The sequence below is a fragment of the Ammospiza nelsoni genome, chromosome 2 (assembly GCF_027579445.1).
Source record: "Ammospiza nelsoni isolate bAmmNel1 chromosome 2, bAmmNel1.pri, whole genome shotgun sequence".
Lineage (NCBI taxonomy): Eukaryota > Metazoa > Chordata > Aves > Passeriformes > Passerellidae > Ammospiza > Ammospiza nelsoni.
The window spans coordinates 86,934,029-86,961,534 of record NC_080634.1 but is presented as its reverse complement, the minus strand read 5'-3'; the positions used below and the strand labels follow the sequence as shown (position 1 = coordinate 86,961,534).

The 27,506-nt window shown below is 37.8% G+C and overlaps 1 protein-coding gene across 1 annotated transcript in view; it reads right to left on the bottom strand.

Annotated features, from left to right (window-relative positions):
- Nucleotides 1-27,506, bottom strand: part of OCA2 (OCA2 melanosomal transmembrane protein) — a 186,344-nt gene that overhangs the window by 48,894 nt on the left and 109,944 nt on the right. Inside the window, exons 20-23 of the mRNA XM_059465987.1 lie at nt 16,522-16,649; nt 11,849-11,908; nt 11,189-11,293; nt 932-1,025 (exon numbers count right to left, since the gene is read on the bottom strand). Of these exons, the coding sequence (XP_059321970.1) occupies nt 932-1,025; nt 11,189-11,293; nt 11,849-11,908; nt 16,522-16,649 (387 nt within the window). The remainder of the gene's footprint in view (nt 1-931; nt 1,026-11,188; nt 11,294-11,848; nt 11,909-16,521; nt 16,650-27,506) is intronic.

Genomic DNA, 27,506 nt, shown 5'->3' with positions numbered 1-27,506 from the left:
TATAACTTAACTACCTAAATATTTAGGGATCAGCCAATAGAATGTAATTAGCATTTAAATTCTAAGTAGTAAAAAAATAATACTAACTTTCTTTCTGATTTAAAACTCACACATTTTAACAGCACTTAGTGGACTTGTTATATGGAAACATTGTATTGTAACATCTTCACAAGCCATTTCCAAAATGTAAAAAAAATCCTTGCAAGAATTAATTTTAAAACTACTGGATTGTTATCCTCTTTTATTCTTAGAAAAAATAGAGACAAAATCAAGGGCCTACAGTACATACATGCTACCTTTTTAATTAAAAAAATTAAAAACAGTCATGAAAACATGTCCTTCTTTTGTGCTAATATACTGACAATACCCACAATCCCAGTTAACATCAAGATGGATACTAGAAGAATGGCTGTTAGATTCATTATTAAAGGTACATTTCCCAAAGACTTAAAAAGTATTTTCCTTACAATGACGAGTAATAAATAGGTCAGCAAATGGATACTGGAATAATTTCTGTATCCAAAACCAGCCAGAAAACCTTCCAGTGACTTCAGCAGATTTTGAATCAAGCATTCAGATCTTAGCTATTATACATTTTCTGCATCTTTTCAATGAGCAATGATGGCTTTCTGTTCTGAAAGCCAAATGTATCTTTGTCTTTTCTCTCACAAAAGATCAGAGCCATATAAGCACCATCTGGACTGTTTCTATGTCTGTAGATTATGCAGATACAGACTTCAAACACAGACTGCAAAAATCCTATTGTAGCAGCAGCAACTCAATGGGATCTTCATCCAGGAGTGCTTTGAAGTCAAAGGAGTTGAATCAGGCCCTCCATATGCCTTGCACAGTAAAATGATTGAACCAATTGTGCCAGTTTATACATGCAACAATTGTTACCTTATGTCAGCTTTCTCACATGAACTCTTACCTCCAAGGCATGCACCCATAGCCAATGAGAAGATTAATGGCTTCATAGGCAAGTTAACATCTGGATCTTTACTCAGATTGAGAAGCACAGGAATCTGTGTTCAAGAAGAAAAGAGAGAGACTCAGAAGACATAATCCAACTATCAGCACCACATAAGCAAAGTTCATTAAAAGAAACAGTTAATACCACCAGTAAGGCCAAAGAGTAATTGGGGGGGAGGAATTTTTTTGTTCTTGATGTTGTTTTTCTTAATTAGTTTCTTTGCAACATATGCTTGACCTTTGTTCATTTTTCCCCACTGACTGCGCTAGTCCCATACCTGAGGAGAAGCTATTGACATTAGGTCAAGCCTGACACAAGTACTGCTAACAAAACTGAGACTGTCTTCAGGGTTTTGAATGCCTTCCATGAGACCCTTCTAGGTCTACAGGGACCTGACAGTGACTATAAATCAATTCCCCTTTCATTCCATGAAAGCTAAAGCACAGAGACGCATCTCCTCTTCTCACTGGAGATGATGGTAAAGGATGCCCAGACCTTCACAGTGAAGATGGCTGTAGATCTTGAGTTAGTAACCAAAAAATTACAAATCCTTTTTAAATCAAAAATATCTGATTGATTAGGGAAAAATTGAGAAAACTCCATTTTGCAGGTGTCTGAATTCATAAGCAGATCAGAGTTATTTTACTTCTTATTTCAACATTATATTTACTAGAGAATGCAGATTTAGTTGACTGGGAAATATTTACAAATGGTCTAATGCCCACCAGCAACTAAGCACCATGTGGTTCCCATCTCATACTCCCCCCACATCTCCCCTTAGAGAGAAAGAATAATCAGGAAAAAACTTTAAACCTTATGGGGTGAGATAAAAACAGTTTAATGATTGTAAAAATATTATAGCAATAATTAATAATTATCACAATAGCAAATAAGATCATTATTTTTATTTTTATTGTTATTACTTATTATATTAATGAAAATGAGTGACAGAAAAAGGAGTACAGTGGAAGATAAATTAATTCTGTATAATACAATTGGGTCACTACCTGCTGACTGCTGGCCAGCCCATCTCTCAGAAGCAATTGGTGACAACTGGACAACTCCCTACTTAGTGTGTCATTGTGTGGCATGGAATAACCCTTTGGCCAGTTTGTGTCAGCTCTCCTGGTTATGGCCCCTCACCCACTCTCCAGTTTCTTGTGCTCCTGCTCCCTGGCACAGCATGGGAAAATGAGCAGTCCTTGACTGGGGATAAGCACTACTTAGCAATAACCAGAACATCAGTGTGTTATCAAAATAATTCTTGTAGTAAATCCAAAGCACTGCACTGTAGCAGCTATTACTAAGACAATTAATTCCATGCCAGTCAAAACCAGAACAGGCAGTTTTATGGATTTCATTTAATTGCTTTAGCAAATAAAATAAAATTTAAAAAAAAAAAAAAAGAGAAATATAAAAAAACCCTGAAAAGTGAAATAAGATTGGTAGGAAGGCATCATAGACTTCATTAGCCAATTGGTATAGAGCCGAAAAATACAGCAGGCAGGTTTTCTAGCCAGATCTAGCACCAGTTCTCAGCCAGTAACATTCTTCAAAGCTAAACAACTTCACCTTAGTTCAGAAAAATGGTTTGAGTTCAACATAATTTTGTGACTACTTGGTTTGAAAAAATGGTGTGACCAGTACCTGTAGAGAGAAAGTTATTGGGAAGGGGAGAGGTGACAATATCATTCTCCTGTTTTTAACATGTTCAGGGTTTATGGGGAAAAAAGGCAAAGAGAAAGAATAAGAAAATGTGGAACAGTAACATATGAAGCAGGAAAAGATTTGAGAAAATAACTGTGATATATCTTAAAATTAATGCTTTCTCAGAGTCTAGGAGTTTTGGTAGTGAATAGAGTTATGACTTTTAATCCTCCAATTTGTCATTTTAATGTATTTCACAGTTCATTCTCAAGGGGTATGATCTCTTCTGCTTCCTGAAAAATGCTTTCACTTTGATGGCTGAGTGATGCTCAGCTTTATTGACTGCATGTGTTCTTTTGGTATGGAGCAATATACAGGTTTAATGAAGAATTACGACCCTTTCCTCATTCCTCCCACCAGTGGTGCTACTCAGCCCTCTTAAACCCTCTTATCGATTAGCCTAGATAAGCTAATTTCTAAACAATTATTCTTTAATTTTACATTGCCTGAAGATGTCTATTTCTATTTTAAGGCCTAAAGAAGGTTCAGCATGCTCAATATCTTGCCTGTTCTGTGCATGAAACAGTAAATAAAGATGTCATTTCTTATCACAAACTTTATTCCTTTCAAACCATCACAGCTAGAACATGATAAGCAGTACAAAATTAAGTTATATTTAATTAAAAACAATTTAGTTCTCAATATTTACTATTGTTGAGATGAGTCCTAAAGCCATTGGCGGACAGCTCCTGAGTGCAGAGCAAATCATGCCCCACACCCCACCAGTGCACCAGATATGCAGAGAGACGACCAGAGGAGGGGCACTGGTACAGCTCTATCAGTGAGCATCTCCTCCTGGGATGAGCAGCAGGCTCACAAACAGGGAAACCCTCTCAGCTATTTCTGCTTTCCAAGGACAGCACTTGTACAAGAAATTGCACACACCCTCATTGTGCAAGAAGAGTCACCTAAGCAAGTTACCAGGTCCTATAGCTGTGCAGTAGAATTCAGCAGGTAAAGAGTGGCCCAAAAGCACTGGTTAATATTCAATGACCTCCTTCTCCAAGCTCAGAAGCACATCCTGACAAAGAAAAAATCAGGCAAAAATGCCAGGAGGCCTACATGGAACTCCTGGACAAACTCAAACACAGATAAAAAGAATCTTACAGAGGGTGGAAGCAGAGACAGGTATCCTGGGCGTAATAGAGAGAGATTGTACAAGCAGCCAGCAATCAGGTTAGAAAAGCTAAAGCTCTGAGAGATTGAAATCTGGTCAGGGACATCAAGATAAAGAAGAAAAGCTGCTATAGGTACCTCAGTAATGAAAGGAAGACTAGGGAAAATGTAGAGCAAGGAAATAGGAGACCCTGTTATCCAGGACATGTGGAAATGGCTGAGGTACTCAATAGCTTTTCTGTCTTGGTCTTCACCAGCAAGAGCTCCAGCCACATTGCTCAAGTCATGGAAGGCAAAGGTAGAGACTGGAGGAATGAAGAACCACCTGCTGTAGGCAAAGATTAGGTCTGAGACCATTCTAAGGAAACAGAAGGTGCCCAAATCCATGGGACCCGATGAGATAGATCTGCAGGTCCTCAGGAAACCAGCTGAGGAAGTGACTAAGCCACAATGCATCATATTTGGGAAGTCATGGCAGTCTAGTGAATCCCACTGATTGGAAAAGGGGAAACATAATCCTCATTTTTAAAAGAGAAAAAGAAAGACCTGGAGAACTACAGGCCAGCCAGTCTCACCTCAATACCTGGCAAGGTCATCCGGCAGATCCTCCTGGAAAGTATGCTAAGGCAAATGGAAAACAGGGAAATTATTTATGACATCCAATATGGCTTCACTAAATGCAAATGGTGCCTGGCAAATTTGATAGCTTGGGCCCAAATTGGAGAGGCATGGATCTGATGGACCATTTGGTGGATAAGAAATTGGCTGGATGGTCATACTTAAAGACTTGTGGTCAATGGCTCAATGTCTGAGGGGAGCCCATTGACAAGTGTCATTCCTCGGGAGTTGATATTGGGATTGGTGCCATTTAACACTTTTGTCTTCAATATGGACAAAGTGTAGAAGACCAGGTTACACAGGGCTTTGAAAAGCTTGGTCTGGTGGATGGAGTTCCTTCCCATGGCAGGAGGGTTGGAACTGGATGATCTTAAAAGATCTTTACACCTAAAGCATTCCATGTTCCTATGACATTTTCTGGTTTGTCTATTTGTGCATGTCTATGAAACAGCAATTCACGCTGTTGTTTTAGGAACTCATTGCAGCTCTACACCATGAGACTCTACTACACACACTTCACTAAGAACTGCCTGTGGCAAAGATGTCTTCTGTGAAAACTGCAGAGAATATGCATTAATAGAAAACAAACTATTTGTAGCTTCCCAAATTGTTGATGATTGCTCTGTCTCTGCAGACAGGTACAGCCTAGTCTTGCACTTTTACCGAGCAGTGAAATGCAGGACATTATAGATAATGCTGGAAGGGCAGAGGGCAAGGAAATTCCAAAAATAGAGCTGGCATTAAGAACATGAGATACAGGAGAAACATTCAGCACTGCAAGAGAAAAGCATCCAATAGTGTTAGAGACAATAAACAGTGGGCCAAAAATTATTTACTTTCTAAGACCTGTCAGAGACTAAGTCACCTTGTCAGCCAGATGATTCACAGAAATTGCTGCTCTATATTGAAGAAATAGTATTTAAAATCAGTTTTAAAAACAGGGATTTACTGTGGCTGTTTTTTTATTTCTGGTAATAAAAGAAAAATACAAAGAGATGGCTTCAGCATATATAGCTGATAAAACATGTAAATTAAACTAAAGAGCATACTGGTAATAACACCATGTCACTTAAAAATCTATGGCAGAAATTAATGGCTATTCAAACATGACAATACTAGGAAAGTCCAGGCCTTGAAAATCAGGAAGTCTGCCTGTCAAAGAATCATTGTGAGTTTAGCCTATTGATAAAGGAAAAGAAATATCAGAGGTTTAATAGAATGTCACATAGGGCATCAATAGAGCATCAATATGTTCATTCTGCAGACAAAGAAAGCTGGATATGCAACATTACAAAAACTCTTGCCATTCAAAAATTAAAATGTGAGAAATATAACAGCCAAGCTCCTGGTTTATGAATTTTTTTATGATAGAACATTATCATGGTGTTTCTTAAGCAATTCTCAGGTATAACTATATATACTGGATTTTCAGCTGGCAACACAGATTATATTTGCTGCTGGCAACACATCCTTTTACATGCAAAGTTCACAGAGTTTCACACAAAGTATTTCTCAAACTCAAAAGTTGGGACCCTGAAACTGTAAAAGGACCAGTCGTATCAGCTGAATGTTCATAGGTCCATGAAGCATGATGGGAATCATCCCAGAGTACTAAAGAAGCCAGCAGAGGTTATGGCAGAACCCTTCTTGATCACCTAAGGTCTTGGAAACCTGGGAAGTTCCCTGCTGGCTGGCAGCTTGTCAATGTTATTCCAGTTTAGAGAAAGAGCATGAACAAAGACCCAGAGAAATACAGACCTGTTAGTCTTACCTCAGATCATGGAAAAATACAGAAAAGATCATACTGGTTACTGTTGAAAGGCATTTAAAGAGCAATACAATCATCAGGCACAGTCAATAGGGGCTCACAGTGGGAAAGTCCGGTTTAACTAATTTGATATCCTTCTATAATAAAGTCACCCTCCTCATGGATGAAGGGAAGGTAGTGGATGTAGTTTTTCTGGATCCTAAGAAGGCTTTTGATACTGTTCCTCACAGCATGGACAAGCTGTCCAGCTGTGGGATGAGCAGGTTCGCGGTGCACTGGGTGAACCCCTGGCTGAAGGGCAGGGCCCAGAGGGCTGCAGCGTGTGGGGTTACAGCTGACTGGTGAGCAGGCACCAGAGATGTTCCTCAGGGTTCTAGGGCCAGTTCTGTTCAAAATATTTATCTGAATATTTAACAATCTGAAAGCAGGAGTTGAATGCACCATTAGCAAGTTTACTAATGATACTGTACTGGGAGGTGCTGTTGATTCTCTTGAGGGACTGTATGAAAGTCCTTGAGTGTGTCCAGAGGAGGGCAACAAAGCTGGTGACAGGGCTGGAAGCTGTGTCCTGTGAGGAGCAGCTGAGTTGGTCCAGTTTGGAGAGAAGAGGGCTGAGGGGGTGATTTCATTACTTTTTACAGCTTTCTGAGAAGGGGAAGTAGAGATGGATGTGCTGAGCTCCTCTGGGATCCGGTGACAAAATACGGAGCAATGGCTCAGAGATGCATCATAGCACATTCAGACTGGACATTAGGAAGCATTTCTGTACTGAGAGAGTGGTCAAATACAGGAAAAAGATTCCTAGAGAGGTGCTCAGTGTCCTAAGCCTGTCAGGGTTTAAGAGCCATTTGGACAATACCCTAAATAACAGGCTTTAATTTTTGGTCAGTACTGATTTGCTCAGGCAATTGTTTTGGATGATTGCTGTGGGTCTCTTCCAAGTGAAATAGTCTATTCTATAATTCTACAATACTTTTATACAGTATTTCTTTTACTTGGTGACAAGAAACAATTAATTGTCCTATCACTTGGAGATAGCTATCACAGTTGCCAGGCATGCTTATGCAAAGAAATGCAATAAACTCTCATGCAGACATGTATTTAATTAGGGAGCTGGATTTTCACTTTTCAATTTAGAGTGAAGAGGAAAGTCCTGGGATTACAGTTCATTGGGCAATTCTCAACTCCTCCCCTCCCATCTTGTTTTGAGGCAGTTCATTGTCTTTGCATACAGGACAAATTATTAGAAATAAGCAATTAGACGACATTTCAAAAACTGTTTTGTCTTCATGCAGTTCCAATGCTCTATTTTAATTTCTGAAAACACAGAATTTTGGCAAGACCGAAACAATAAAAGTACTCAACCTATGATGAGCTAAGTGCACTCAGAAACTCATTCAATTGTTTCTTTAGGCTATTATCTTTGTACAGCATCCGTTGTAGCAAAAATAGATGCTGGGTTCTGCCCTCTTCACAGAGTTTTCCATTTAGCAACTTCCGTACATGAATTCCATATGGTACTGACATTTTTGCTTGTAGGCTACACCAGATTTACCCTTGTATAGAGCAGAGAAGAATTTCACCAACAAGTGTTGCACTGTAAAGGTATTTTCAGGATAAGGCACTTCAGATAATACACTGATCTGACTTTTGTAATTTCAGAATATTTAGTAAGAGAGAAATTTTCTCTATGTTGCGGAAGGCTCCTGAAAATATGTTCACTCTGTTTAAAGACATGAATATTTTTCACTCTAAATTATACTCATCTTAAAATAACCAAAAATATTTGTGTTTTGTTCTTAAGACTGCAGATAATGTGTTGTGTTTTAGGATAAGGAAGAATCCTAATTTGCCTACATAGATACATAGAATCTCTTGGAAATGCCTTGAATTTCTTCTAGGAAATAATTTTCCTTATTGGTTTTCATTACTTCAAATCATAAAATAGTTTATTTCCTAGAATTCTGTGTAATGCTGGCTCAGGTAATTCTAATTCCCTTTTTAAAATATCAATCTACAATTTCCACTTTTCACATCCTCTTAAAGTAAGTTAACTGACTGTTAAGTCAGCTATACAGTTTCACGTTGTCAAACCTGAAACTTTACATGAAGCAGTCAAATTTAACCAAACACAGATAAAGTGAAACTTTCAGTCTCAAGATCCATTAATTAGGCATTAATATTTCTTCCTTTTTCTTTTCTATACACATAGGAAATCATTATGAATCTGATTATCTCACTAATTCAAAAACAGAGACTGAAAGAAAATTTTGGACGGCAATTTTGGACATCAGCTTGGTTTTTTAAAGGAAACACAACATCACAGTTACAGAGCTATTTGAAGGTTTTTTTGTTTTGATTCCCTTCAGCTATTCACCTAAGTCAAGACTCAGGCTCTAATGGAATTGTGTATTTCTTCCATTTCTCATGTAGTTCCTGGGTCAAAACACTACACACAACAGAAAATTGAAAGAGTTCACATCCACAGAGCCTCCAGCCTAGGGGGGCAGTCACCTCACATGGAAGACTGTCGCCTCCTCAATCCATTTCTGAGTTACTACTCTGGTTGTTCAGCCCATCTCCTCTCCCTGTTCCAAGTCTGGACAACATGCACAGCATATTGTTTTAGGGGATGAGGGGAAGACCTTATCCAACAGCACAGAGGCAGCATTGGGGGACACCTCACGTACAAATTGATGCCTGTCTTGAAGCTTCCCACCCCTAAGGAACAACACAGTGTAGCTTTCCAGACTCCCTCACCATCACAGTAGTTTTTCCCACAGTCATCTGGGGGCTCAAAATCAAAAGAACTGGCAAGACTGGCTCATTACTGAAACATGAGACAAAAATCATGGTATGCTTGTCTTTCTAATGTAGAAATGACACTATTAGCATCCTTGACTGTGAGCTGCCACCAGGCCTTTCATCATCTCTGTATGATAATTAAAGAATTCACGTACAAGTCAAGCAAGCCATTATCCCATGAGACTGGTTTCCCTTAACTCCTTCTGGTCTGTGGCAAAGCCAATGTAGGCAGAGGTCTGGGATGTCACCCTCCAAACACTTTAGTCATAGTACACAGCTGATATCTATGAAACTGCCCAGATATTTTGTATCTGAAAGAACTTGATGGATTCCACATCGCAAGCCAGCACCTGGTCCATCAAAGCTATAACTAATGAAAAATGCAGGAGAGATTGACCCATTGTCACGACATTGGTTCACCACTGAAGGAGACTTGTGGACACCTGGATGAATTCACTACGTCTGTCTTTCATTATGATGAGTGCAGGCTCATTTGTGGAGCTGGAATCTTTTCCCAGGAAAGGACAGGATCATTCATGGCTACATCACAGCAGGTGCCCCATACTCCTACATCACTAGGGGATGCCAAACCAAACTCACATATAGAAATTCCTGATTAGTGAAAAGTCATTCTACAAAAGAGTTGGGTTCAATATATTTTATACTCCTCATCAGGAGTTCATAACTTTGGTGCATACCCTGAAAAATAGCCTTCCAAAACTAAATACTGCTTGATTTAAGAGTATGAACATAGTATTAAAGAATCAAAAAGAATTTTAAATGGAGGTTTAAAGACCTTGGGACTTAGTTACTTAAGAACATTCTGTAAGTATTTTCTGATGCAGAATGACAAAGGCTAAAGTGCAAGCCTATTCACAGAAGTAGATCAGTCTCAACTCTAGTTTGCCAAGTAGCACATTAACATCTTAACACCTCAGCTAATGACTGCTTTTACATAGGTGAGAATATGCATGCATTTTTCTTCTTGTCTCTTCTCTCTGCCTATTAAAATAAAATTAGAATATTGTAGCAGTCTCTTATGTTCATCCTATAACAAAATTAGAAAAATACAAATTTTAAGTAGCTTAAAATGTTAAAAATGGTTCCCTTCCTGTCATTCTGTTTTTGCCACCTTCAAAGATACAAAAGAAATGGTCCTCAGGCATCCCAAAAGATTCTTGCACTTCAGTCCCATTTCCCAAAACACACTCATTTCATGGTGCTGTTTGGTACTACTCCAAGCCAATTTTTATGGACTAGCTGGGTATAAGACAAAAATCTTCTAAGTGAAGATTTCTGCATTATTGCTTAGTAGTCCTCAAGCATTTGCTGGGAGGTGACTTACCCCAAAACGATCTTTCCTTTCACGCCTGTTGCTCACAGTCTGTTGTGGTTAAATCAATATCATTTCACAGGAAACACCATGGTAATCAAAGCAAAATACCATAGCAATATATATTTATAGAGTGGTCACAAATCTGCCCAATTTGTCATATGCCCTACAAGAAATGTCTTAAACCTTAGCACAGGTTGAGAGTGGACATGAGCATCCAATAATGGACAAAGAAATGTGAAGAAAAGATATGCTGAGAAAGAGCTGTAACAATGAAATATTAGTATGGTATAATGAATGAATTATCACACTTTAAACAGAGAACTTGATTGAATAAACCTATCTGAGCATGCCATAATTTGTTATAACTTGATACTTTTCTGATGTTAAAGCTCAGCTGCTGACAAGCATTTGTTATGCTTAACATAATTTGGTGGTTTCTAAACTAATTACAGAAGTAAGGCAGCAATAAAAGGTATGGGTGTTAAAAAGGCATTAGCATAACTACTGAGCACATAGAGGAAAAACATTTATAGCAGTGGATGGATCACGACATCTTTTCTTTCCATCAAAAAGAAAATTCTGTTTTTCAAGTATATATGTGGATATAAGAGGAGAAAAAGCAGAAATGCAGCCAAAACAGTGCCTCTGGTCCCACAGCTACCTGCAGCTGCAGGGGTCAATGGCCAGCAAGATGCCTTAAGAGCATGAGCTAGTTTCTAATACTGATTCAATCTCACAGGATAAAGTAAGCTACAGCACAGCAGAGGTCAAAAAACCCAAGAAACCAAACAGCAAAGTGTAATCAGGAAGCTCAGCTCCCTTGCCAGCACCTGGAGGAGGATGTGCAGTGCTGCACAGAGCTTACCATTGTAGCTGTGAAGGGGATGTTGTCAATCACGGAGGAGGCCAGAGCAGACACCCAGAGCACTAAAATAATGGCCACTGCCAAGCGCTGATCCTCAGGAACCACCTGGAATTGAGAGAGAGAAAATTATAACTTTGAGATCAGCGTTGTTCTCCGTGTCCCCCATGGCGTAATTGCACGTTCTTTACAGTTTTAATTTATCGACAGTTATTATTCCTTTAGGCTCTGAGATAGGAAAGGCATCTTAGATAAAATAGCCTAACATTTAGTAACACAATTACAGTCCTTCTTCCAAGAAAACAAGGACAAATAGAAGTACAGAGATTGATATTTCTAATACTCAGATTTCACGCAAAAAATACACTGTACAACTGTGAATTTTGACCTTTAGATGTTTATACTTTTTTCACCTTTGCATGTTGGAGTTTTAGACTATAGAAAAAGCTTTTCTATTGCATTTATGGCTATATTTATTCTGGCTGTGGACAGATATATACATATTAAATATCATCCAGCCAAAGTATGACATTCTTTCTTGATAGTACTGATGCAGGAATGCAATCACTACCATCAAATTCAAAACAAAATTATTCTTTATTGTTCTACTGGAATAAAACTATTTTTCTTGCCTGTTAAAAATTATAAATATTTTAAACATACCTTTATCAACAAAGCTGTCTGCTCTCCTATATAGTCTATTAAGTGCAGATGAGCCAAAGCCTGGGGGAAAAAAAAAGGACATGGATATCAACTAATGAAGTACTTACTTTTTGCATTACGTACTTACTTTTTTTTCACTGGATGTAAAAAAAGGCAATAATTTAGTCTCATTTACAAAATATTTATATTCAACTCATGTTGCTTGTACAGAATTCATTTTAGGCAAGAAAAGATACAACAGAAATTGATGGATGTATTTGCAGAAGTGAGCAAAGGTTGCACTGAAATAACTTGTTGTGTCATTCAAGAGCATGGGACACAAGATCAGAGAATGGCTGAAATTTGATTACATTATTCAGTGGATACATGTCTTCCGAAAACCTGAAGACAACTGATTTTAAACCAACTTCCCCAAACCCACAATATAATAGAAGTATATCATGTGTTTCAAAGGCTGGATGAAATCAGGCATCTCATGTTCAGTCTCAGAAGAAGAAACAGGAAAACAAATTATATTTCTATTTTATGGCTATCTCTGACCCATTCAAAAAGAGACCCAAAAACCTACAACAAAAACAACCAAAACCAGTATCCATCAGCTAAAACCGGGACAGAGATATTGGGTCAATGGAAATTGGCACAGAGGCAGCAGCATCTGAAAGGCAGGAAATCCATCTCTCCAATGTCCAAGTTAGGCACATGGACTAAGGAGGTGATCCCGTAAGGCCAGAACCCCAGGACAGCCTGGTCAGAGTGCTCTGTCCTCCCTGTGAGAACCATTCCCAGTTGTACAGGACATTTAGACAGCATCCAGTGGTGCTACCACAGATGAAAAGATAAAGGAAGGCTTCAGCCTGGTGGTATTAACTCAGATCTCTCCTTGGGCACACAGAATACAGACTGAGTCTTCACACCCAAGGACAGTGACCCATGCCCTTGACCCACAAGGTAAAAGGGTGATTTTAACTTGTGAGTGCTAGCCCTTAATTCACTTTGGTTATGTTTTCTTTTCTTGTAGGCATGAAGAGCGAAGTACTATTTTCAGGTTTAATAAGGAATATCTATTTGATGATGTCTCAGTTTCTCAAGGGAGAAAATCACATCATTTTTTATTTAGCCTAGACCACGCTGGTTGCCTTGCTTTCTTTTTTTTTGTCAAGAAAAAGAAGCAGTCAGCTGCAATGCCTCCCTTACTGACATCAGTCCCTCACAGAGCTGCAGGAGTCAGTATTCACACAACACAAATCTGTATAATCCCCCCACCTGGCAGTCAGACAGAGACTGCAGTGGGGAAAAAAGCACTCAATTCACATGCTGTCAAATTCCATGACAGATGCAGACAAAGATCCCAATAGGCATCGAGTGGTGTGGCACAGGACACTGGCTTGTCAGTGACTAAGGTGCTTTCATTCAGACTGGCAATTCCTGTACCTGCAGCTCAATTGGACCACAGCAGAATAACAGTGGTTTGGGTATCACCAGATACCAGATACCAGATACCAAAAATTTGGTAAATTTGGTAAATTTGGCCCAGAAATATTAATTTTTTAACAATACATTGAACAAGAAAAGGTTTATCTACAATTAAAGATACAGCATGCAAAAACAAGCCGCAATATAGGCACATATCACTTACACTTAAAAAAAAAGAACATTTTTTCATTATTTTGTCTTCCAAGGAGAATGTTGCCTAAGAAGTTAATTCTTGTTGTTGATTTTGAGTTACCGTTTTCTTTCTAAGCTATTTGTGTTGCTTTATTAACTCAAAGGATATGACAGTGACTCTTTAAATGTATGTAAAAGCAATATTCTTAATGAACAGCAATAATTTTTGCATCGTTGCTGTGTTCATGCTTCAAAATAAACTTCTAAACAGATAGTTGCCAGCAATTAGGGCCCAGATTTACATTCAATTAATATTGCTGCCTTATTAATTATCTACTAACAGTAACAGTAACACTCCAAATTAATTCTGGAACTCAAAAAGAGACATTTAGGACACACACATCACTCCTGCAAGAGAGTCTGCAGGTAGCCCATGTCATTAGAGATGGTGACAATATTAATCACATAAATAATTTTAGGATGTCTCTATGATCTCCAGGCCAATCTCCTGCAAGCACCTAAGTGCAAGTCAGCAATTAGCACCCTGCCCTCCCCTACATGCAAACTGCACAGAGGGTCTCCTGGACATTCCTGTGTCTTTTAAGAGGAGTAAGCATTATTGCACTAATTGGTGTCTTCAGGCACACTAGTTCCTGTGGGGGAGTTCACAACAGAGCTTTTCTGCAGAAAGACATCTTGTGCCATTTTAAAACAAAGTCTAATTTATGCATAAAAATTTTCATTAATCCTCTTGTGGGCAGTATGTCATGATGACTCTTGTAAATAAACTCTGCCTGAAGGAATTAAGGTAACATGCCAATTTCTACTATAAAACTGAACAAAGAACTGTAATCCTGAGAAGCATAGGGACTTATTTTACAGAGAGAGAAGAAGCAGAAAGATTTTTATAGCATGTAACAGCCACTTGTGGATAAAGATTAAAAAGACAGTTGTAAAGATTAATTACCCAAGGGACACAATAGATAACAAGAGAGTTCCAAGGATTTCCAAGTTTTTAATTGTAAAAGATGCACCAGACTGGACTGATGGACTCCCAAAGGCAGAACCTTCAGGAGTTCCCCCATAGTTCAGGAACTCAAATAATGGTTTCCAAAATATCTGGAATTCAAATCACATTTTCCAAAATTACTTGCAGCCTAAGTCCCTCATAGGTTTTTAAATGTGCCTTTTAATAGGAAAGAGAACATTTACAGCAGCAGGACACAGCTTCAGACTGGGAACTATCCAAGCTGAAGGATCACCAAGGGTGAGCAGTATGAGCTGGCAATTTCTGGATACCCTAGACTATGGAAAGATTTCTTATACTTCAGTGTATGTCTTTGTTTTGACCAGTCTCTTCTTGACACTGGTAATCTAAAGGAAAGAAAAATACCTTGGAAAGGACTGCCACCTACTAATCCAATAGATTCAGATAAAAATTAGCAGTGATGATATACACAGAATATTTTCTCATTCATTGTGGGGAAGAATTTATTGTCTCATATTTTTGTCTTAATTATCTGGACAAGTTTCTTCCATTACCTTAAACTGCTATTATTCTAGAAAGCCAGAAAAATATTATTTCATTAGCAAACTGTACACTGGTGACATGAAAAACTGAAAAAATGAAGTTCAGTGAATTATAATAGTTGTATCCAAAGTCTGGCAGTAAATGGCAAATAACTTCCTGTGTATTTTACTATGGTATTGTGCAGAGCACAAAGCACTCAAATCAGCCAGTCAATCCAAGTTCAAAAAATAAGTACATCAGGGAACACAACTAATAAACTGTTACAACAGCAGTAGACAAAATAAACATGGCTTCAGCACTGATTGCCTATAAGAGGTAGAAATTCAAGGTTATATGGAACCTCATAAAATGGAGGACTAAAAATTTCCTGTTCTGGTGAGCATACAGTAAATCAATACTTCCTGATTAACTTTAGACTTAGTAGCTCGCAGAAAATTTCATAAAGATAATCAGAGTTTCCACTCATCTTCTTGAAGGTTACCAGATTTTGACTTCCAGCTTGGCATTAATTAGAGTCAGTCAGATTGGTTCTTGTTTCCATTTGCTTCAAATGTTGTCCCTGTTACTGCTCTTGATTTTTTAAAAGATTTCAATTTCCAGATTCTTGGGATCTTTACAATTATTGGGAGGGAAGAGGGGAGAAAAGGAGGCTATATGAGCAAATTAGTTACCGCAGGCTTTTCCCAGGCTTCTCACTCAGGCAATTCACTAGCCATGGCAGTGTCAGTGGTCACTTGGGTATTGTCAGTCATGTGTCTACATTATTACATCATTTAAACCCAACAATTAACAACTGAAAAACAGTCAGCATTCTAGAAGCCTAATTAAAAAGTTAATGTGAGCATCCACACCAAAAAAAAAAAAAAAAAATCCAAATATTTGGTGTAAGAATAAACCCTCTCAAGCCATGCAAAACATCAAATATGGAATAAAAGGGGATACAAACATGAATGGACATGGATGCTGTCAAGCAGACAAGCATACAGCAAATACACAGCAAGATATCAAGGCATTTCAAGAGCTGAATATTTTTTAAATTAGCATTGCAAACTGAAATTCAGTGTTATTTTCCTTTCAAATCACACTCCCATTAAATATCTTAGACCATTTGGTAGCCAGCATGTAGCAAGCAGACAGCACTAGAAGCATTTTTCAACTCTAGTTTAATCTTGTTCTATTATTTTTCCTATCATCTGTATAAATAATTGAAAACAAACACATAAATACACATAAAATATCTGCATACATGGACCAACAATAAACCCAGAAACTAAAATTTAAATTATAGAAAAATGATTGTGTCAGATACATTCAGCAAAAACAGAATATGGAAAGAGAATGAGATCAAGTTTATAATGAAAATTTAAATAGGAAAGTGGTCCAACTAACTTTCATTCTCTGCTATTCCTCCCTGTATTATCATAACTACATTTGATCAACAATATTCCAGTGGGATTGAACCAGCAGAGGCCTCTCTCCAGGACCATAATTCACATTTGAAATCTTTTTCAATTCTTCAGGCTTTAGAGAATATTACCTCCATGAGAACAAACAATGCTGCAAAGAAAAGAAGGGTTGCCCACTCAACTCTGTTCAATATCATCTCAAAATCATGGATGTCTGCTAGCACCAGCAGCCAAAGGGCTCCCAACATGGCAATCCAGCCTGCATGACAGAAAAAGAGAACAATACTTTACACTTTACAGACTTGTTATGTGCTAACAACATGTAAGTTACAGTATTGTGATTTTCAAAGATTTTCACCACATTCTCACTTTCAACAAGGAAAAGTTCACAGATATCACAGGATGAATGGTCTCTGCTTTCAAATTAAAATAAAATCTAAAATAAAAAGAACAATGCAAGTAAGAGAAAGTTGGGTTATCCCAATGATCAATGGGTTTGGATCACAGAGAAACCTTTAGGTATTTAGGAATAGTGAAAGATTCTGCAGCTCCTGAAAGGCTGGCTGCATCCCCTGGACCTTGAAGACTCAGTGGCTGCTTGCTTTAGAAGATAACCAGGAAAGGAAACTCTCCTTAGAAAGTAAGAGAGATTTGGAGCAAAAGAAGCTCTCAGAATGATCCTTCTGTACATCCTGAAGTATTTTAATACACATATTTAGGCAACTGACAGAAAATGCAAGTCAAATGCACAATTAGCCAGAAAATGTAAGTAGCAAATCTCCTGTCTGAGCAAGACTCACTTTCCCTCTGCACAGCTAAAATTCTTTCTAGAGCAGCTTGATCCCTCTGGTTCATTTATCTTATAACTCACAGAGTTCCCAAAGCAGCAGAGGAAAGAGAACTGTCAGTTCTATCTACCACAATTTTTCAATAGCAAAGTTGATTTGCTGTATTATAAAACAAAGCAAATCTCTTAATGAAAATTTAATTTATTTAGTCTGTACATAAAGGAAAGCTTTATGGAAATGCACTGCCTAATTTTCTTCTGACTGTTGTCTTGGCCATTTTTTGAATTCTGTTTAAAAACAGTGGGGCCAACTCCACCTTAAATAAATATGATGGCAATTCCTGCAAGGGAGAGTAGGTATGTGCTGATTTGAAGCTAAGTAGCAGAATTTTAAGTACTATTTTCTAAAAACCTACTTGACAACATAACATTTTCTCACATGCATTTTGAATGTAATTACAACAAAGTGAAGAATTAAAGAATTTCTCAGTACTTATGGGACAACCTGTGCAAATATCGTGGTATTATTCCGACCCTTCTGTCTCCAATAATAATGAATCAACTAGAACATGCTATATGGAGATAACAATTAATCACTAAAGTTAATGAAGTAATACAGAATTGCAGAAGAGGCGGATGGAGCCGGGCATTTTCTGTTACCATGAGTGTTATCAGCACACATTAGCTTCAAGCATGCAGCTTGGCATGGGGGAACAGTGCCTGGCCTTACAGCATTGTTCCCTGAGAATGCAGACAGGCAAGGGAGGTGTCATCCTGCCGTGCTTCAGCAAGTACAGCTCTCCAGGGGGAAGGGCAAACACATCAGCTGCCAGCTGTGGCTGCACAGGGCTGATTTCAGTCTGGGAGGGGAGAGGAGGGGAGGGGAGGGGAGAGGAGGGGAGGGGAGGGGAGGGGAGGGGAGGGGAGGAGAGGAGAGGAGAGGAGAGGAGAGGAGAGGAGAGGAGAGGAGAGGAGAGGAGAGGAGAGGAGAGGAGAGGAGAGGAGAGGAGAGGAGAGGAGAGGAGAGGAGAGGAGAGGAGAGGAGAGGAGAGGAGAGGAGAGGAGAGGAGAGGAGAGGAGAGGAGAGGAGAGGAGAGGAGAGGAGAGGAGACTTCATTGGAATTTTTTGTTCACTATGAAGAATTTTGAAAGGACTAGGACACATTAAAGACTGGCTTCTCTGTTTGTCTTTTTTTCCCCTAGCTTCCTGGATCACAAAAGATAGCCATGAGAAAGAGAAATAGAAATAATTTTTAAAAATAACTTCTCATTACTCTAGTGAAAACAAAGCCCATTTAGTGCTCCACAGACCACTTCCTTTACTGCCTTTTATTGCCTCTGCTTCATAACAATTGATGTCCCAGAAAGAGAGCTTAGACAGAAACTGAACCTAAATTCTATTTCTACCTGTTGAAGAGGATGACAGTTTCTATTTCTTTTAGGGGAAAGGAAATAAAATTTTATTATAAAATGCAGCTTGCAAATTTATAATGCATTCTTCATAAGAAAAGATTTCCATGTCTTCTGCCTGGTGCCAGGAGAAAAAAAAAAGTACAGTAGAAATTGCTTAAGGGTTTTGCTTTACTTATACCCAGTAGGCAAAACCACCTTTGGAATAATACTTAGCTCGTGCTGAGTGGAACACAATTGCAATCCTACTAAAAAAAAATATTTTTTTTTTTAAATAATCAAGTAAATGACCTTGAAAATATAAAACAATCTAATAGAGTAAAATAGAAGTTTAGAATTTGGAGGTAGGCAGGAGAAAGAGAAAGAAATTAGGGAGAAAAATTGCTGTGTAATTTGTAGGCCTTTCAAATGCTCATTAAGAAGAATGTGCATTCCTAAGCAAAAGTAATTTTGACCTACTACCTCATAGTAATAGGTCAGAAGCATAACAAGCTTCCTCTGAACAAAGTGAAAATGTGGACTCTGCATGTTCACTTTATATGCACAGAATTTGGGGTAATGCATTTAAGAAGACTGAGAAAATTTCACTTTTCTGGAAACTGAAATGGCACTTGAGACTTTGAACTGAAAACCAAAGTCAGGGTAACACTGCATGCTCCCTCTGATGGCCTGGGCAAATCAGCAGGCTACTCAAGATAGGTCAAGAGAATACATTTACATAGGAAGAGATAAAACTGCAAAAATCCAGGATGGGAAGCAACTGGATGCCAAATAGTCCTCCAGAAAAGACTTGAGGAAGACAGTGTATCACAACTAAATCTCATGGCCCACTGAAATACTGAACCAGGCTATAAATAGTAAATTCTGTGAAGCAGCCTCTGCTTTCCTCATCCCTGCAAAGCCTGAGAATGTATACTGTAAGGTGCATACCCATTAGGAAATCTGAGGCAGGGAAGGAAGCACAATCAACAGCCTGAAGAGCTGATTTTGAGGAAAAATGTAAACAATCCAGGCTACTTAGCTCAAAAATAAGATGATTTAAGAGGTCCTGACAAATCTTCGGGTAAATACCAGGCTTCCCCAAAGGGCAGAGAGCAACCCATTTGTGTCAGCAGTAGTGGGTAGGACAAGAAAGAGTAAAAAGATGTTAATAGCAGTGACAATGATTAGGCAACGCAATATTCAGGGTCACACGTTTATAGTAATTGAAAAATATTTTTTTTTAAAAAACATCTAGACCAGTTTCTGCCAGATGAAAATATAGTACCCTGCTCTGCAAACAGATGGGAGAGACACACTGATTTTTTATGTTTTTCTCAAAATATGATTTTAGTTTTCTGTGCTTTTTAAAGTTCTTTTTTTGTCATTGTAGCTTAAGGATGCATGCCAGTCCTTAATGTAGTATATGCTTCATCATCCTCTTATACAAGTCCATAAAAATATTGGGGTGAAAAAGTTAAATCAAAGACATATGTGCAGTAGTGCTTGCTCTTCTCATAGAATATGTTTTATCAATACTTCTAAATGTGAATTAAAATGTTCCATATTTTGGTTTATTCAAATGATGATTTATTTTATCAGGAATCCCTGAAAATATACATTCTAAAATCTTTCTGAGTATTTCTAAGAAGCACTTGCTGCCCCTGGTAAGTGCTCTTTTATCTTTAATATTATTTTTTTTTAATATAAAGTTACCCTCTCACAAAGCAAGTTGCTGGTCTTTTGAGCAGTCTCTTTTCACAGGCTTAGCTTCATGGAAATAATTTTATATTCTTTGCTATTTTTAGCATCATAGTTTAAGGCAACTCCTTGGGGGAGAGAACAGTGAAGGTGACAGTCCAAGACTTGCACCACACCAATAAATACTTGGTACAATACAAGAGGAATAAAAGGATATGGGAAAAAACGGTGGAAGCTATAACCCCATGCAAGGCAAAAGAAGCAGGATCCTATGCTGATACAAGGTAATTATACAATAAAAACCAGAAGCATTGTGTAAAACAAGGTAAAGAATTGACTTCTCTGTGATCCCAGATCATCCCATGTGCCTTAGGATGTGCTGGACTTTGTTCAATAGCTGTAATAGCATGAAGTCAGAATGTGAAACCATATTCAGCATTGCATTGTAATGCCAACCCCCAGCTTCATTAACTCTCCAAACACAATTTTATAGATGAGGCAGGATGGCTCTCAAACAGAGAACAGAACACTGTAAGAAAGAAACCTGGTTAGACATTTCTACAGCTGGGCACTCCATCTCCAGAGATGGGCTGACAGATATATAGCTGTCTATATCACACCAGTCTGTAAGTCTGAAAAATTACAGAGTCGTCTCAGTAAAGGTCACTGCAAACAAACATACTCTATTGCCATAGCCTTACTGACTCTAGTGAACAAAAAATAATTTGAGGGGCTGCAAATATCAAGATAAGGGAAAGGTCGGCTTCTCCAGAAGTGAGCAATAAAGATCAAAGGCTGCTCTAGCAGATGCAACTGTTACTGGTCCTTGGTTATGCTTGTCAAGTGTGTGGGCAGCTGCAGGGACAGGGGGTTTTGTATAATGCATGCATGATTATCTATTTTTAATGACAACCGTGATATTTCAAGGCAGAATTTTTGAAAACTATCCTAAAATAAATTAAGACTGCAAGGATCATGGACATCAGATCTCTTGTATGTTCACAAGCAAGGTGTTATGCTGACAGGAATGAATAACTAACATCTGGACCAGACTTTCTGAGTTCGAGTCAGTACTGACTGCATTGATGTAGCTTCGTTCCCATTCTCATTATTAAAATATTACCATCAAATTTATTTTTAATTCATGTTCATGTACACTCTAAGAGGAATGCTTTTGACACAACTATGAACAAAAGATGTATGGAGTCTCTCTGATACAGTTATGTCCATTCTCATTTTTAATAAACAGTTTCCATTTTCACAGTGCAGTCAAGTCTCTATGCCACATATCAGAGGCCAGCAGGTCAGTCCCATGCAGAGCTCTTCTTGACCTCAATGTAAAAGTACTAGACTACCTAAACTAACACCACCACATGCCATGACAGATAACAGAGTAAATGCATGAAGCACAGGGAGGGAGGTTAAAATCTCTGAACAAGGACAAATATATCAAACTCCACTGGAAATGGTAGCTGATGACACCTGGGGAAAAGAGCTGCAAGCAGCCCCAGCAAATACACCTACAAGGATCTGGAGGAGTCTCCAGAAAAGCCTGAAGACTTTGAAAGCGTACAGCTTAAAATGTTGGCTCTAATCTTATTATGTCTTTCTACCTTGTACTGGATGCTTTTATCAGAGGCTACAACACATTGCTTTATTTACTATTGTCAGGTCAGCAATTAAACAAAGAACTTTAGTCATGAAAAGCAGCATTACAGCTTCATTTAGGTGGAGCATTAATGGAAAATAGTAAAGGAAGAAAGAAATTGCCACAGACAAGAGTCCCTGAGTACCTGCAGCTAAAAGAAATACATTAGATGATAAAAAAGACTCCAGGTTTATCAGTAACTCAGCTGTGGTTAGTTATAGATGATTGAGTAAACCTATGAGGTAGTCAAAACCTGTTTTAGGGGTAACAAAAAGAACAAGAAAAAAAGCATATAATATACATCACATCTCATAAAGTAAAATCAGGTATAATGTAGAGCTGAAAACCAAATTTGAATGAGTAAAGTGTGACACTTCAAAAAATATATTAAAATGGGCTCAAGTGAACTGAAGCACAGGAACTAAGAAACCATCAACACCAACACTATTTACATTTTGGCAAAGAAGAGGAAGACACCCTTAACCTGTCATCTCATCCCAGCAAAAACCTCAAGTTATCATCACTGCGTTGTGACTCCTTCCAGCCTAAATGTGTGATGCTTAGCACCCTGGAGAACATCCAAGGGAGACCATAACAACAGGGGGGAACAGGGAGATTATACTGGGATTATTCTTTTGGGTTTTGAGTGGATTTTTGGATGGAGGGATTTGAGTTGGGTTTTTTTGTGGGGGGAGGAGGAGAAGTTGTTTTGTTGCTTTGTTGGTTTTTTACAGCAGTTTATACTGTATATTATTAATGAGGTGGGGATTTTTGTATTGATTAGATATATTAGACTCTAAGTGTTTGCATTATCAAAACATGAACAATAACTGCTTGCTTTGGTTGCACAGGTTACAACTTTTAACTTTTTACTGATAACAAATTCTCAGCTCCAGGTATAGGAGATATTCCCTTTTTTGCCCAGAATACCACAAGCTTAAGAAGACCATAGAGACTCTGAGAACAGGAGCCTTCCACCATGTACAGAGAAGGCAATCCAAACGTTTTGGAGGCCAAAGCCATTTACATTACTGAAATATGTGAAGGAGTTTCCAGGCAACTACAGATTATTCAGGATGGTATTTTTAGCTCTACAGAAAAGGTCCACAAATGTTACATCCCAAGCTTTGCATCTGTTTGCCTAGTTTATCAATTCATGTAAGAAAGCTTTCCAAAATAATGAAACAAAATTTAAATTAAAATGAGGGTGGGGGTGAAGAAGGGGGAAGAGAGACGAAGAAAAGAAAATAGTCATTGTGACAGCTGTAAATGCAGTTGACAATAAAGTATCATTTGAGCCATTACTTAGGAGTCAACACCTACAAGCTTTTATCAGCTAAAACTGATTCATTTCCTAGTCCTAGCTAATTTCTAGATAAATGTTAGCTTTAGTGACAAATTAAAGACCAAATATGCACTTTTCACAATGAAGATATAGTGACATAGGAAGTGAAATATAAGATGTGCTAAACTTAATGTCACTCTTGGCATCTGGCCGACGCTTCCTTAAATCTAAATTGTTCATCAGTTTTTATATCTTAATAGCTGTCTGTCTCAACAGGATTTCTTTTTTCTTAGACATTAAAAAATTATACATCAGCTTATTAAACTAGTCTATGGTTTTTGTCAGATATTTTATAAAACAACTCCTCAATAACACTGAGTAGCTCTATAATAAACATTGCATAATCACATAATTTAGTCAAAGATCCCTAAGTTAAAGACTTCTGCCATTGGTTGCAGCACTGCAACTCATGCAAGCTTTTACACACACACATACTGACCCTACAGATCTGTCTTAAAGCTGTTAGCAAAGAATCATCCCTGCAGTGAGCTCCTAATTTAAATGTTACAGAAAATAAATGGATTAACTAGTTGTTAAAATCTTAGCAGGCTGCAGTAATGGAGAACTGGCATCGTTGTTTCTAAGTAAATATTTGTTTGAAACTTCATACATTCTAAAACAAATGTAAGAAAGTTTGTGAGGCTCTCTAGGACTGTGCAGCCCTCTCTTCCTCACCAAGCAAGCTATCTGATAAGTGCCACTCAATTTCAACTCTATGATAATTATTGGTTCATCTATGTAAATTACAGTGTAAGCTGAAAATAGAGCATGTCCACTGAAACATGTGAAAATCAAAAGTACGACAAAAATCAAAAGCACATAAAGAGGAGAAACTTCAAATCTTATCCACTTCCCTTAATTTGAGAAATGAGTCCTCTCTCCAGTAAAGACAATATTTTTGTTATAATTTGCATAATAGTCTCTGTAGACATAAAGGAGCAGTGTTCGACTGAGGCCCTTTCCCATTGGGATATTTAATTTCTCATGTAAATGTGAACAAATTTTCTGTAAATTATGGAAATGAGTCAAAAAATATGGCAACTGGTATTCAAAGGAGTGACAATATAACAAGAGTCTTCCATATCTACACCGAGTACATTTCTCCTTTAATGCTCTGGCAATAAAATTAAGAGAAGTCTGCACAACATGGTGTACCAAAAAAACAGAAGTCAGTTTATATTAAATGAAAGCAGTTATTTTCCTACTTCTCCACTATTTCAATCACAGTTTTAAAACATTTCAAAAATGCAAGATACAACTAATTGCCACAAACAGTAAAAAGAGATCTTCAGACCCTCACAAGTAGCTGTAGCAGAATTTTCAGACTTAGTCAGAAGTTGAACCACATCAATATAGAGGACAAGAGAAAGTTTTGCAAGAGAAAGAAGTCTCATCAAACAAGATAACCTTTGTTTGTAAATATTGAGGAATTTTAGCTTTAGTGCAAGAATGATGAGGGAAATTTAGATCTAGGATGTTTACCTGACTGGAGTGACATAGAATATTGACTATACACCTTGTCATAGTGCCCAGAATGGTCATAGTGATCATGTTAGTTGCTTGAATGTCCCTAAAGTTAGTTATAAGTTCCTCAGCTTGGGGAGTTTGCTAAAACTGCTTTGGTTAATCATACAAAAGATGAAACCAGGCTGAATCACAGCTGTTGACCTCCTCCACTGATTAGTGACACCCCCCAAAGATAATTCTGAGGGCAGATGAAGGTAATTAGCTTAAATATTGATGGCTGAAGGATCACAGATGCCCATGGCACCAAAAATACCAGAATGGGCTCAGACAGTAGCATTAAGACACCACTCCTCTGTACAAGTGAAAAAAAATCCAAGACAGCTCCCTCCAGTGAGCAAATGGCAGTCCTTTGTTATGGAAGAATTCAGTGAATCCCAAAGATCTCTCCCTGTTCCCTTGCTTAAATAATTCATCAAAGGAACATGAGAAAAGCCATGGATGGTAACACCATAGGTTCACCTGTGCAAGAGTTGTGTCTTTAACAGGAAAAATGGTGGTGATAAGGCAGGAATTAATATACAAATAAGGCAAAACCACAATTGTACTTCAAATAAGGCATAAAGCACAACTGTATTTCTCCTGGCATTCCATCCCTATTTCCAGCAGCCAAAATTGAGGCAGCATCTCCTCTCTGAAACAGGAGCTATCTCATCTCTTTACTCTTGGGTTTTCACCTTGTTCCTTGAATATGAGAGCAATAGAGTTTGTTGCAACCTCTTAAAGGAGAAGAAGACATTCCCATGTCTCAGAAACTAGTGGGCCTGGCCTGGGAAAGAGGTGTCCAGAGGTGGAAGAGAGCAAGAGTGAGAGCGTCTGCAAGAGCAGGCTGCCTGCATTTCATGCAGAAAGCAGACAGGCTGGCAAAAGCAGGGCCATGGAGATAATGGGTCCCTCCTCACAGATACTAGAAGGAACTGCACAGAGTTCACAGCAGCTCAGCAACTCATTGAACTGACTAAAACCAAATCAAAGATAAAGCAGCTTCCCCACAGGAGAAGAAGGAATTGAGCTATAAATTGATTTTGGTATTTTTTTCTGACCCAGTCACTTTGAGCGCTCCCTTCAAAAAAATCTAGCTTAAAATTTCAGCAAAATCTTGCTTTATATTACTTTTTAAATCTTTTTTCGGGCATATGAGTATAGTCCAAAGCTCTAGACATGCTCCCCTAAAAGATAAAGTCAAAATAGTAGCCAGGTAAAATCCTCAAATGGGCTTTAATTTCATCCTTTGTTATCTTTTCTCAGATGTTTTAGTAATGCTTTATCAATAAAATAAAATCTCATGGGGGCAAGTGAAAGTAGTGTAGGAGTCTTACAGTTTTTACTATCTGGGTTTTTTTAAGTCTCAGTACTAATCTTTTATTAACATATGTATTTCATAGAATTACACTAAATAAATTAATGAACAGGCACAAGAAAACCGAATAGGAAAGATTTGTGCATTTCAAAAGGCAGTTAAGTATTCAAATTTTATTATTTAAATTAAAATGTCAGTACCTTCAAATTATATTAATGATTCCATGTTCATAATGAAAATTTGTATCAAGGCTTAGGACTGATACAGAATTTTAAAATCTTTCTAATTCTCTCTACTAACTGCAATTTAAAGTTATTAGATTTCTAATATTTCAACCTCTGTATAAACCAATATTCTGGTGGAAAATTAAACACTGAACTGCAATTTTTATGAGAAAACCATATTGAACAAATTTAGCCACCCAAGCCAACAGAGTACAAGATGTAGTGCACATTAGGAAGTATATTTCCATGCTTTGGAAGACTAAAATCCATAGAGCCTCACAGCAGCCCTACTTCAGTAATGATAAATAAGTGACAGCTATCATCAAGATAGTGAAATTCAGGAAACAAAAATGAGAACCTGTGAATTATGGGGCCTGTAAACTTATCAGTAGAAGTTTACAGGTTCAATTACTTTTCAGTAGAAATTATGTGCATGCTTTAGTAACATTTATTCATTAATATGACAGGTTTGCCATGAATGCAGAACAGGGAGAAATTATACAGAACACATACAGCCCTTATTTACTTTCAAGGTTGTTATTCGGCTACTGAACAGAAACCTATACTGCAAAACATTCTATTTATTTTCATTTATTTTACTGGCATAAAGCAGGACAAGCGAAAAAGATCAATAGTTACTATGTTTCCTCTAGCATTGACTCCTTTGCAGTATTGAAAAAAAATTCTTACCAGGAGCATACACAACTAGTACTGCTTAGTCTTTAATGACTGTCTGGCTTTTCAAAACCATTTAGAGCTGTTTGGCTTAATTCAAGAAGTTCTACATGGTTCAGTGCCACTTATCTGAGACACAAAAGTAAGAGTGTAAATTGATTTCTTAAATTGTCAATACAAAGGCCTTTTTTATGTTTTCAGCCACCGTGACTTCAAATGCATTCAAATATTTTCAGCTTCTGCATTTTCCCAGACCTTATTAGCATAGCACATTTTTCTGTTATAAAACAGCATTTTACCTTTTAACTTCTTGGCAGTAATTTTCATGGGCTAAAATTGCCCATTTGCATGGCAAATAGTCTGTCAGCAGCAGATATGGAAGGTCTTGCTTACAACCTGATCACCATTGTAGAGCTATAACTGGCTCTATATCTTGCACAGTAAAAATAAGTGTCAATGTAATATCTATGTATATGATTATTGATTTATTCATTATCAGCTCTTCCTCTTCAAGACTGCTCCA